The sequence below is a fragment of the Carassius auratus genome, chromosome 36 (assembly GCF_003368295.1).
Source record: "Carassius auratus strain Wakin chromosome 36, ASM336829v1, whole genome shotgun sequence".
Taxonomy (NCBI): Eukaryota; Metazoa; Chordata; class Actinopteri; order Cypriniformes; family Cyprinidae; genus Carassius; species Carassius auratus.
Genome location: NC_039278.1, coordinates 4,720,417 through 4,735,037, shown reverse-complemented (window position 1 = coordinate 4,735,037; position 14,621 = coordinate 4,720,417). Strand labels below are relative to the sequence as shown.

Sequence of the window (14,621 nt, the reverse complement as noted above, 5' to 3'; positions counted from 1 at the left end):
ACCTTAACAGCGCTTCATTTCTCTCTCTCATGTTTAACCGTCTGTTGCTAATTTACTTTCACTCCCAGCAATCCTTTTTTAATAGTGCATCCGTTTGTTCAGGAGACAATTGATTCCCTGCGTTGCCATATTCATCAGTTACATTAACTGAAGCTTGTCCGGAATATGAATTATGGAGGCTGTCTCTCCATTTCTGTCCCTCGTTTCTAGTTGCATCTTCACGTCAATAGACCATGTAAATACCTTTGAGGAAAATAAATGTTAACCTAAAGTCAACAATGTGCTAATTACGCTAATGATAATGAGTCTTGCGCTTATTAATCAATCCTTTGTTAAGTGTTTTCTTCCTGTTGTGTCTACTTCGATACAGGGACTTTGACAGCTTGTCTGATCTCCCAGAAGAGTCCAAGGTCAAGTACATTGCTCAGCGGTGGGAAGATCTGGGATTAAAAAATGTCAAGGTGACCAATCACATGGCTCTTCTGAGCTATCCCGGACCCAACCTCAGCACAATCATCGATACGAGCAGAAACCAATGTTACCTGCCTAGCGGAATGAGGTGTGACCAGCCGTTTGCATCCACGACTGAACCATTTGCCTTTGCAGCCTATTCGGCTGTGGGAAATCTAGTGGTGAGTTACATTATATCATTATACTCAAGTATATACTCAGATGACCAATACTATACTCACAATTGTACTGGAAACATCAGCTATGAGTCCAGAACAATGACATGTGATAATGTTAACCTAAAAATGTGCATCGCCCTTTATATGCTAATTAACATACTGGTATTTTATACTGGTTCTTTTGGTATGGACCAAAAAGAAAGTGATATATTTAGTCCTGATTCTCTTTGCATTCACACTGTCATTTTTAACATCATAGCTAAGATTTAAAACAAAAGGTATATGAATATGGTCACAACCTGACTGGACAGCTTTATGTCAAATTTATTTCAAAACCTTCTTACCTGTTTACAACACAACTGTTGTAAACTTTTATTTATTTATTTATTTATTTTTTTGTGCACACCACAGTTTGGATGGCAGCATTCACTTGTTCAAATGAACTGCATCTGCCATGTGTAAACATGCCCTTAAATTATTTAGATTATGCCGACAAAGCCAAAAATGTGGTAATGTGCAATTAAGGTTCTGTTTCTAAATCTAACTCATAAAATGAATTTTGTCCATGCAACCTAATTTGTCAACTTGATTAAGTAACATTTACTGGCATTTTTGACCTGAAGAAAATGTGAATGTTACTAAAGTGCATGTTTAGGTTACCTGAAAAAAAAAAAAAAAAAAAAAAAAGATTGTTACACAGTAATTCAAAAGTTTGGGTCAGTAACATGTTTGTTTAAGAAATTGATACTTTAATTCAACAAGGATGTATTAATTTCATCAAAAGTTACATTAAAGGTACAGTATTTCTAATGTGTATAATGTATTTGTGATACAAAAGAGTCTTTCTGATCATCAAATAAAAATGTATCACAGTTTCCATGAAAATATTAAGCAGCAAATCAGTTTTAAACATTGATAATTGGGGCGCTATGATTTCCGCGATGTTGAAAACATGGACAGAATCGCGTAATCCAGTCATTAAAACGTAATTAGTTTAACACAGAATGTCAAAGAATTTGTCAACATTTTTATGAATTAATCTAAAGTATAGGTTGTTACACTTAAATCAAATTGCGATATGAACCAGTATCTGTAAATATTAAGCTGGAAAAGTCGATTTTAATATGAATCCTCCTGCATTTTCTGTGTTTCTCTGTTAATGACGCGTGATGCTCACAGTGATTTCAGCATCTGCAGTCTCACTAAATGAGGACGTACAGGTAAACACATGAATAACATCTCCAAAACTGCTTTGAGAGTGACTTCATGAGCATTTGACCGTTTGATTTGTGTGAAACTAGCGTCATATCACAGACACAGAACTGTAAAGCTATTCACGACAACCCGTCAAAGTAAAAGTCTGGTTTAATTTAAAGACAATTTAAAGTATTTGCCAAAAACATTTGATAAGGCCATTAATATATATATATATATATATATATATATATATATATATATATATATATATATATATATATATATATATTATATATATAAGGAATAAATTAAGTTGTTTTTATACATTTAAATAATTGCACATGCTGAAACTCAGAATTAGGAAACAATAAAGGTGGTGAAGAAAAAATAAAACATTTAATTGGGCCCTAAAAATTTAATTTTTGTTAAACTTTGTTGATTGATAAAATTATATTTAACCATTGAAAAGGAGTCAAGGAAAAACAGAAGCCAGAAAAATGTAAACAGAAAAACAACTTAATTTGATAAAAAAAAAAAATTAAGATGATTAGGTATGCAACAATACATTTAGCCCATGGTTCAGTGCATAGCTTGGTCCTTTTAACCATATTTTTTTTGTTGTTAAAAAAAAGAAAGAAAGAAAAAACATTACTAATAATTTTATATATTATATATGAATATATATATATATATATATATATATATATATATATATATATATATATATATATATATATATATATATATATAATAACAGAAATAACAGAACTCATGAAGCTCCAGGCAATCCTTTATATGGACAAAACCATTCAGTTGCTGTAACTAAACTAAAAAATATAAAAATAAAAAAATAAAATTGAGAAACGTTTTGCATTGTAAAACATGATGCATGAAAACACTCGGCTGTGACAATATATAGGTTTTCTGTGTTCTTAAAGCCATCTCTGGTATTTTCATAATAATTTAGTATATTTATAATCCATTGCTAATCCACGTAGTCTTTGTTAGAGTATAGAATATATTCTCTGCCTCTTTCTGTGATAAGAAGCTTTTGCTGATCTTGTGTAGTAAAAACATGTTATAAGGTTCTCTAATAATAATGCTTTCTTTTGTTGGACAACAGGTTTGGAAGTGCTTCTCACTGCACGTCATTACAATGAATAGAAATAAAACACACCGGAATTATTTAAAAGGGGTCATATGATGTTACTAACATTATTTTTTGTATTCAATGTAATGCAATGTGTTTGTTAGGTTTAAGGTAAAAAAAAAAAAAAACAACAACAAAAATAAAACACCTTTTCCACATAATGTATATTATTGTTGCTCCTCTATGCCCCGCCTTTCTGAAATACATAGATTTTTACAAAACTAATTGTTCTAAAAAGCCCTGATTGGCCAGCTGTCCAGTGCATTGTGATTGGCCAAATACCTCAAGCGTCAGACAAAAATGTTATGCCCCTTACCATACTGTGATGCTGTGTCCCGGCGCGATGAGACAAAAACTATAAAATCTATTATAAACTAGCCATTTATTTTTTGCATTCAGTGGGGACATAATTACTGATTATACACTGCTCAATATTCGCGTTTGAATCATCAGTGGAAAGTCTTTTACATATGAAAAAAAATATAAAAACTTACAAACTGTGAGTCAGAAGCTGTAGACTTTCCTTGCAAAGCTGGAATTGCCCCATTTTATAGAAACAGACACCGCTGTTATAGGCTACTTTCACAGAAACAGTTCTCATCCTCCATATCAGCCTGATCTCACAAACAAAACGTACATATTTAGACGTAAATTAAAACTGTCCGATACGTATGTTCCTTTACGTATTTAAAGTTTAATTTATGTATTATCTGGACATAATTACAGGTTCGATACGTATTGAAATTTACGTAAAAACAACCTCAAATACGTACAGATAGGACGTGTTCTCTGACCAGTCAGTTATATATAGAAATTTGCTCATGAAGCTGCTTTTCAATGCGTATCTGATTAATTTGTTTAATATTTATGTATATTTTCCCTTTTTATATATATTTTTTTGATAAGTGTTAGATCCCTATACCCCACCCGAACCTAAACCTAACCATTTTATACAGAATGTTAAAAGAATAAAACATAATAAAACACAATTTTAGTAAAAATCTAACATTAAAACGATATTTTGAGCAACTAACGTTAATCCTACACTTACCCCTAAACCTACCCATAACCATTTCTTAAAACTACATAAAAGTCACTGTTATAGATAAACAAATAACAAACAAACAAACGTAACGTTAATCATTTATTTTTTGCGAAAATATCAAAAGTGTTACCAAAAGTAGTTCAAATAATAATGAGTTCCAGTCGCAGTCCTCTATATGGAGGTAATAGTTTTCATAGGGTACAGAGCAGAATTTAATTTATTAATCCATGAAATTATGTATCTGTCTTTTCTCTGTGAAGGCGCACTGGCACAGTACTCAAATGTCGCAACACAACATGTCACAATCTGTGACTAATTGGATGAGGACCAATGAGCATTCGTTATCAGTGCCGTAAACCATGTTGTAACGTGGCGCAGTGGCGCTATTTTCAAATTCGAATCACAACGAGCTATGTTCCTTGCAAAAATCTGGATTCTAAAGATATGCAGTACATCAAACAAATAAAATGGATGTGATTTGTAATTGTATGCTGTGCTTTTGTGTATCTATGGTTTGCAGCATGCACAGAAATGTTATTTCCTATTAAGTAGACGAGTAAACTGCTTTCAATAAATTGAATAAAAACATGTATTGATATGACAATTAAATACAACAGATTTAAATCATTAAAGCTACTATTTTAATATTAATACATGGGAGTTCATATACATTCACACTTTAGGTTAGAAGTTTTTTTAGCTGCTAACACGCAAGTATTTGTACGTTTTACTGCTATAAATACATCTAAATTGTACGTTTCTATGTGCATGAAAACGTGGTAGAACCACATTTAACGTAAAAATACACACGTATTCTCATGAGATCACGTTGTCCATATATTGCACTGCACACATCTGAATATTTGGGTTGAACTGTTCTGGAACTGTTTTGTAATACAACTTAACCACTGATTTATATTGTGTCCTCTTTTGGAAGGCCAAACAAAGTAGTTTCACCTTCTCAACAAAACACACAACATCTCCACAACATGGCAACTGCCACAACAGTGAGAATAAAGGTTATGCCTTCTTTCTTTACATGAACATTTGGGCGATGTTATGCAGATCTTCACACATTGTGATTGTAGACACGTGGGGGCCTGTTTAAATGATCCATTTTAGGAGGGTGTGGTTGACTCTTAACTTTTTTAAAGAATATCTCTTTGGATTCGAGACATTAGTCTTTGCCACTTTACTGATCTTCTTCATGCACCCAGATTTTCTGTCACTCCAAAGAAAAGGGAAAATTGAAGTCGCATTATATGACCCCTTTAAAACAAACCAGAACAAAATGAAATTCACAAGCACATGAGTCGGACTGAATGCTTCAATATTATATTATGCATTTTAGCATTCCTATTAAAACGTATTTCTTGAGCAGAAAGTCTTGAGCATATTAGAAAGATTTCTGAAAATCAAGTGACACTGAAGACTACAGTAATGATGCTGAAAATTCAGCTTTTCCACCAGAAGAATACATGCCACTCAGTCAATCAAAATTGAGGACTTTAATTGTTTTATAATTTATAATAGAGCAACACAAAGTTGGTCATTGACCTTTTTTTATTTAATGTACTGCACAATAAATGCATTGTATTGGCAGCTGCAGGTGAATTAGTGTTAGAAATTTCAACTTCTAAAACTTCCAAACTCACTTTCACAGCAATGAACACTTCATAACGTCAGAAGGTTAAAACAAATCCATTATGCAAGACTGAACCCATTTCACACACACACACACATGCACAAACACACACACACACACTTGATATATTCTCCAGATATTTTTTAGAGGTTATGCTTCCTGTCTCTAAAGGGAAAAGGAAATGTCGAAGGAAGATGCATTGCCATTATCCATTTCAAGACAGACACGCTGTATCTAACACGCTGGGATAAGCTTCAGTAAAAAGTTCTCTGAGTTGCAGTTGGTCTTTCATGTCACCCTCTACAAGGGAGGTCAAAGTCATCCATCATAACATTGCACATACTCAAGGCTCTGATGTAAATTAAACTGCATTTGCAATGTCTAAAAATCAACAGGGAAAAACAAATATGACTGGCTTGATGGATGAAACGCTCGTGTCGAGGCGTTAGAGAATTATCCAGCTATCTTGAGCCGCTCATGGGTCACTTGGCATTTCACATTATGTACTTTTACCAACTCCCAGATCCACAACTGGGCTAAAAAATTCACCATCTTTTCCACTGTACAGAATTACCACAGTCACATATCCACAGACATCTGTTCATGAATCTCACAGGCAGGCTGGACTGGCATAGCAGCTAATTATGCCAATTATAAAGTAATAATGAATTATTGAAAAATATGTATAATCAAAACCTTATTTTAATACTGTGTTGTTATAGATTAAAAAAAATAAATAAAAAAAATCAATGAGTAAATTGAGTATAAAGAAAAAAAAAAACTTACTGTTGCATTTTAAACATTGAGCTATATTAACAAGTATTAAAGTGTTTTTTCTTCCTTTTAATGCTTATTATGCAATGCAGTTAAAATGTTGGTTCTTAACCTTTTTGACTACCCCATTGCCCACAACAATATTCAATGGCCCAACAACCATAGATTCTGCAAATTAAAATGCAAGATTTCTGAAGTTTTGAAAGCATTTCAACCAATTAATATCAATCAACCACATTTTTCATGTGTCTTGGAATGGCATGAAGTTTTAAAATTATTTTACATGGGTTTTCCTGGTCTAGAAATGAAAAAATGAAAATAAGGCCCCACTGCATTGAAATAATAATTACTTGTACAGTAATATTTATTTTTTATTTAAATCATGTTAAAACAGGTTATTGAGCAATGGACATACTTTAGAATCTTGACTTTAGCTTTGGTTGAAACTGACATTGAACTGAAACTGAAAATTTTTCTTCTTTTTTTTCGCAAAAATCTTTTGGGTTCAAATAATGGTTGATGCAAACCCTTCTTTCATTAAGGCCTTTTTGAGAAAGAATTTGATATTTTTTTCACCTTTCTTTCAAGATGGATCATTGTTTTAGAACATATGAGCTGAGGATTTGATCTTGTAGCTGATGAATGATGGAGTGTAGGGAAAGAGAGAGAAAAAATCCCTGCTCTGTATGCGCTTCATGAAACGCCTGGTTCTGAGGTTTTCCTTTGATACATGATCTATACTGTTGGAAGTGGTCATTTGTATTCATTTAACATTGATTGCTTTATATAAAAAGGAAACTGGTGAAATGATGAAACGTTTCTGCAACACCTCGGCAAAGCCAGTGTGTTAACATAGTTCAAATTGTAATTTTACATGGATATTTACCAAAAGTTCAATCAGATGGACACAACGAGGGCATATTAAATTCCTTTGAAATTGTAAGAGGTTCTCACTGTAATGATGCCTTACGGCCTCTTGCAAAATGAAAAATGAATTGAGCATTAAAGAACTGCCAAATTTTTATTCACAGAAGACACATCGTCACTCTCGCCGTCTGGCCTCTAATTGTGCCGTGCGATTGGGGTAGTATTTAACATGCTCTTCAAAATAATGTTTAATTATGGGGTGGGTATTTCTTTCCACTCCTCAATCACGTAGATGTGATAACAATAGTTATTTTCCTCTAGTTGCTTCAAGTCGCTGGGGGTGAGATGACTCGTGACAGGAGCCGTCTCTTGTCTAGAAAAGTGATTTGTTCTCGGCAATGTGTGCCCTCGTTAATTTCATTACCTTAATGACAGCCTCTCAGTGCAAATCTCATCCATTCCCAATTTTCTGCCTCTTCTTTGGGGTTAGACGGAACACTCTTCTAATCCAAATGCAGACTTTAGTGATAAATCCCATCTTTCAATGGTCTTGTGGTTTCGGGAGACCAACTAGGTGTACTTTCCTGCCCAGAATCATGCTTCATTTCCCCCCAGGCCTAATGAAAAATTAATCAAACTTAGGTAATGCATTTCCACTTTGTGTTTCTGGGCCCTAAACAGCATTTAGTTTGACCCCACCTCATCACCCCTCGTCAGTCAGACGTACTCGCTTTTCTTAAACTCACAAACCAGTTTTTTGTTAAATGATGCAGACTAAATGACAAGAAGGATGTCGTGGCCTGTGGCTGCCTTGAATCTGCCTTGTATTCTTTCAGAGCTGTGACATCTATGCTGGGTCGGTGTGTGATTTATGGTATGATGGCTAATACTTGTCCCCCATTATACACAGCCTGAGATATTCACTTTGTTTTCACTCATGCTTTGCTAGCAGTAATTAATGTGACAACTAAATTTATGGGGTGAGTAACATTACAAATCAGAGACTTGTTATTCCTCACACACAGCAAGACAGGTCAGAGTCAACCCTGAACCATTGTTTTAAAAACATGTGAGTGTGTGTGTGTGTGTGTGTGTGTGTGTGTGTGTGTGTGTGTAAATAAATGAACTAATGAATGAATTAATATATATAAAATTAGTATTATTATTTTTTTTTTTTCAGGCAGAGGTGGTGGACGTTCAATATGGGAGCCCAGAGGATTTGAGACGAGTCCAAGCTAGTGCAAATGTGACCAATAAAATAGCACTGCTGAAACTTGGACAATTTCCTTTGCTTTATAAGGTAGGTTGTTATAGATTTTGTTATAGATAGATCTATCTATCTGTCTGTCTGACATTAATTCTGGATCATTGTAAGTGCCTGCATATAATCCCTTCAAAGAGATGCTAGTCACTCATTTATGACTAAATTTGATTGACTTCGTCTCATTAAACCAAAAAATAACCATGATCATTAAAGTTGCATTTAATCATGACAGGTATTTAAGCAAGTTATTTCTTATAATTAAATCACCGGAAGCTTTTTGGGGAAATTGTTATTGTTATGTGATTAATGTGTACACAATTATGGTACAGCTCAAGTAATATCTTTTACAATGTAAACCATTTCTGAAAACCCACACCAAGATAATTATTTTAATCAGGTGTTTGTGTCATTATAGTAATAGGGCTCATTGCAATTTATATTTATTAGTGGATGAAGCACAGGTGATACCCTATAATTTGCTTTCTTGAAGAAAGACACCTATTTGTTTTTTTGTTGTTGTTGTTGTTTTTGTTTTCTTTTGCCCTTGTGTATCATGTTCTCAATAGAATGTTTGAATCATTTTCAAACTTGATACATGATTACTGTGCATTCAAGCAGGGGTTCTCAAAGTAGGTAAATGTGAATTGTTCTCAGTTCTTAGTCTTTTTCATACTGTGTTGATTATGCATGCAGGAACCAATGTGGGTAGTGTACAGTTTTATTTCTTAACGGACTTTATGTGCTTATTTGTTGTTGAGTGCACACACGCTACTGAACATTGTGCTAACACGTTGGTGCATACAGTATGTGCCAGATTTGAATACAGATTTGAATTTCATCCTGTTTTACTCACAAATCAGTAAAATGTATTTGAATACATTGCAGAGATGATTTATACTGTTATGGTAGTTTATGTGCTTTTTGGAGCTTCAGCATTTACATGAAAACAATTAGTGAAAATAGTTGTGCAAACACTAATTTTCATATGGTTCCTGTAAAGTTACTAAGAACACATATTTAAAAATAAAATATTTAGATAATAAAATATTATTAAAATAAATATTTAGAAAATAAAATCAGAAAAAAAGCTTTTGAATATATTTTTTTAAAATAATAATTTGATTAAAACGCACTCACCCTCAGCTCACCAATGTATTCACTGCAGTGAATGGGTGCCATGAGAATGAGCGTACAAACAGCTCACAATACTCCACTGAACTGAACATTTGTGTTTGTAATAAACACATTCATAAAACATTCCATTTCTTTCAGGTAAAAAAAAAAAAGTTTTCTATACAAAATATTGCTTTCCTCTGTGACAAAGTCATCTGAATCAGAAGAGAAATATTCAAGGGTCAGTCTTTGTTACAATGTAAAATAGTCCAAATGTGATTTTGATGTGAGAGGATAAAAGATGATGGACGTTTTCACTGGATCACTGGAGTGTTTTTATAGACTAAAGATTGGTATTCTGACCAGAAGCAACAGTTAAAATTGTTTAATTTATGGACTGGAATTATATGGATTGCTTGTGGATTACTGTGACGTTTTTATAAGTTGTTTGAATGCTCATTATAACGGCACCCATTTACTGCAGATAATACATTAGTGAGCAAGTGTTGTAATAATTTTTTTATTGTATTTTATTTATTTTTATGTATTTATTTTATATAATTTCTCAAAATGAGAATGAGTACATTTTCAGCTAATTTAAATTCTGAGGTGAACTATTCCTTTAACATAACTGATAATGTGGATTTGTGGATTTAAGCTACACTGATACATTTAAAATTACTATTCTAAACCGTCCAATTATAGGTGAGAGGCACAAACTTTTTTTTTTCTACAAAAAAATAAATAAATAAATTGTACCAGAATATTAGAGAGAAGGTCATATGTGCCTTTTGATAGTAACATCTTTAATAAGCATGTGTTATATTTAACCTCAAAGAGATGTATATATTTTAAAAGATAATAAATACATAATTTATTAAAACTGGATGGGTTGTAATGTAGGAGCATGTTTTCATATTTGATAAGAGTTCATTACTCAGTAGCTTTGTGATTAATTCACGTCTCATGCAAGGTAACATCTGGGACACAGTCTTTACGTTCCTGCTGTATTCAATGTCAATCACAAATATGCCTACCATCTTCAAGGATGCATGAATAAAAACACTTAGAAGTCTGATAAGAACCTCTTTTTGAACCTCCTAACTTTTTGTGCATTCATTTAAATGGGTCATCAACAAAGTTCTTGCTACAATATCTCATCTCCTTCAGACCATAGAGTTAAATCACACAATTCATGAAAAGTGTTAATGAAAAGAAACATACATATGATGTAATGCAAGACTGTAATAGAAAAAACTTTTCATTTAGTTAAAACCTTTCAACTTATTTATCTGTGGAACACAACAACATATATTTCTTTCTTTCATTCATTCATTCATTCATTCATTCATTCATTCATTCATTCCATTCGTTCGTTCGTTCATTCTTTCTTTCTTTCTTTCTATTAAATAGTGCCTCTGAGTTTATACATGTGTTTCATTAGTATAGATTCTATTGTTATGACTGTATGAGGCGGAAAATGGTGACCTTTTGAGAGCACTGGACTCAATTTGAATTCTAGCTCTGTACCAGGCACTCTTACCTGTCAGTTGTTTGAAAAAAGTTATTGATTTTCTTTAAAGCGAGTGCTAATGCTCAGTCTATGAGGATCAAGTATTTTGACTGCTCCTCCTCAGACAATTACCTCAGAGAACGATGGCACTTTTGATGACGATGTTATGATGTTATGCTTGGCAGCATGAAACATGCATAACAAACAGCATAATGTAACAATATTTCAGATAACTTCAAACCCTTTTAATATTCAAGTCAAGCCCTATCTGTAGAATATAGTCTCACAATCATGGGTAGCGTCTTAACAGGCTGGTCTGTTTTGATGAAAGACTTCCTGTAGTTTATGTGTGTCACTGACGTAATATGATGAACAAGGGTACATGTAGCATTCATAATATGACTGTGTTTTACTGTATGTACCTGTAATTTTTAGTGCATCCAAGAATACATTTTGGTTGACGTAATTATTGATCAATTGTCATAACGAATTTGTGAAGAGCAATAATAGAACAAATGAGCACATTTAATTTTAGTTCATTTAATAATGGCAAAATAAAAATTAGTAGCAGGAAGATTACTGGCTAAGAAATGATTTTTCTCTCATCCTCTATGAGCCACTGTGTGTATTGGTTACTGTAAGTAAATGTCAAGTGCTGTGTGTTTAGCTGTGCTCCTTTGTATTCCCATGAAGGACATGTTGTTGGCATTTAGCAAGAGGCATGACGCTCCCAAGCAACCAAAATACCTACAATGTGCTGATGGCTATCTGTGAACAACTCCCTTATTGTAAAAGATTTCCAAGCCTATTACAAGCTTATCTTTATCGTGCATGGGGAGCAGCTTCTGGCTGGCTTCTTATATGGATGTCAGGTGCTAGGGAGTTCAATTTGCACAACACCCAGTGGTGCATATGCCTTCACACCAAATGTGCCCGTCTGTTTGACACCCAGTCTAACTGCTGACACGGCTGGCACCATCAGCAGAAATGATATGCCACTGTGCATATGGTATACGCCCCCATTAGCAGTAATAGTGAGATTGTCGACTAGATGCTCAAGCCAAACAGGGACCTTTGAACAGTGACTCAGATGATATAAACATCTACTGCCACGTAAGATGGCAACATCCTCATTCTTTACCCCTGGGGAAGTAAGTATGAAGTTCAAATTCAGTCAAGTTGGGAATTTTTTGCTCTACTTTAGAATCATTGATTTTTACGTGGGTGTTTCTTCAGCTATCTGCACTTTTGGCCCTGTGGACTTTCAGAAAATAATCTCTCTTTAAACAAACTTTTCCATCTCACTAGTTTATTTCATTTATCTGCTAACATTGGATATACAGGCATAAAAAAAAAAAAAAAAAAAAAAAACTGCCCTGTGCACCCCAATATCATTTCCAAACATCTTAAATTATGTATCATGCTTTATAGCATCGTATGATGAAAGAGATGGTAATATTTTTATTTATGTATTTATTTATTTATTTATTTATTTATTTGGGGTGTTAGGAGATCACAATTTGGATCATATTATTGTGAAACAATATTTGCACACTTTTTGCATATTTAAAAAAAATTATATTTATATATTTGTTATATTAATATGATCAACTCCTATGACATAAATATGGCCATTGTTTAAAAAACACCATGCACACTGAAGTATACAGTGATATATATCTGTTATTTTATTTATTCATATAAAAGATACATTAATTTTATTCCATCCCTGACAAGTTGAGTTGCTGTGATAGATAATGTGGTTTGGCTAAAAAAGCTGCCCAGCGCTCCCAGCTGTTAGGCCAAACACACTCAGATATTCACACTTACTGAGATGGCACAAGAAGAATCATTAATCACTATTGTTATTGTGATATTGTGCATCCACACCGAAGACCAGAGAGATAACTAGTTACCTCCAGAGGCTTTGACTCACTGACTCTCACAAATTACAAATTTGGTCCAAATGTTATATTCATATTGTTACATCCCTAGGATGTATGTTTTTTAATTAATTGTTAAGGTGTGTTTTCCCCACCCTTTGGGGTGTGGTTATTTATCCTGTGTGTGTTCTCTCTCACACTCTGATTGATAGGCAGTTTCAAATTGCCCACAGGTGGTACTCATCCGAGTGTGTGCTGCAGACGGGGCTGCTACAAAAGAGCAGAGTGAACACTACTTGAGGAGTCTCACTTCTCCCCTGCTCCAGACTTGTTGTGTTTCTTGTTGGTGGTGCAAAGTTAAAATGTTGTATTCTTGTTCACCAGGAGTGTGTTGAAACCACAGACTCTCCCTAAGACATTTATTGCTTCCCATTCTAAATAAATTATTTAAATGGTCAAACTAAGTGGTTGTTGCATTTTCGGAGGTGATTCCCTCAAGATTATTGTATTTTTTTTTTATTTATTTTTTTTTTATTTTTTTTTTCATTTATTTATAAGTTTTACCCCTAGACTGGGGAAGGGGATCGTAACAATATCTTGATGGTCCATGCATGTTTTTAAACAGTAGTGTATCTTGCACAAAGAGTTTAATCTCTGTCATCTCTCCACAGCTCTCTCTTCTGTCAGAGGTGGGGTTTGGTGGCTGTCTTCTCTATGTGGATCCCTGTGACGCCCCATTTGGAAATAAGACCTTTGGGGTGACCTTGAACCCAGGTGGGAACCTGTTTTCTCAAGAAGACTCCAGAAGTGGTAAGCATCTTGAACAGACACTTACATCATGACATCATCTTATTTTATTTTTTTTAAATTTTAAACTCTCATCAAAACTTCCTTTATTTAGATCAAGTGGAAAGAAAGAGATCTTGGTATTGCATAATTTTGCTTGACAATGAGATCTTAAACTAATTTATTGATGATGATGAATGAATTGATGAACATTAATTTAATAATAATAATAATAACTTTAAACATGCCTTAAAAATATATATTTACTGTTTAGGTCAGGCTTTACTTTCAAGGCAAACATTTTTAATTATGCTGATAATTTCCACAACAACAAAATTAAATCACATTAGGCAATAGCAAATGAGAGAAAATAATTACTGTTTTTGGACATATATGATGCCTGTGCACTTAAACTACATCTTCGCTAATTAAAGATTCCATTTCAGATTGTTATTATTTAATAATATTTACAAAAATGGCATTTAGTTTATGACTTATTTTACGACTTAGTTTATGATATCTAGACTAAGTTATGTGCATCTTACAATACAAATTATCCACTGATATTTATGATAGCAATGTACTATACTCTAAAACCTATGTGCTGTCCATGGTGCTGAAAGTCAGCTATGTGTGTGCAGCTGTCCATTGTACTGAAAGTGAACAACCTATACGTAGTTTAATATATATATATATATATATATATATATATATATATATATATATATATATATATATATATATATTTATATATA

At 33.3% G+C, this 14,621-nt stretch overlaps 1 protein-coding gene across 2 annotated transcripts in view; it reads left to right on the top strand.

Annotated features, from left to right (window-relative positions):
- Positions 1–14,621, top strand: part of LOC113055012 (inactive N-acetylated-alpha-linked acidic dipeptidase-like protein 2) — a 241,596-nt gene that overhangs the window by 121,086 nt on the left and 105,889 nt on the right. For both annotated transcript variants that reach the window (XM_026220927.1, XM_026220926.1), the window contains exons 3-5: positions 371–632; positions 8,488–8,607; positions 13,752–13,890. In XM_026220927.1, the coding sequence (XP_026076712.1) occupies positions 371–632; positions 8,488–8,607; positions 13,752–13,890 (521 nt within the window). The remainder of the gene's footprint in view (positions 1–370; positions 633–8,487; positions 8,608–13,751; positions 13,891–14,621) is intronic.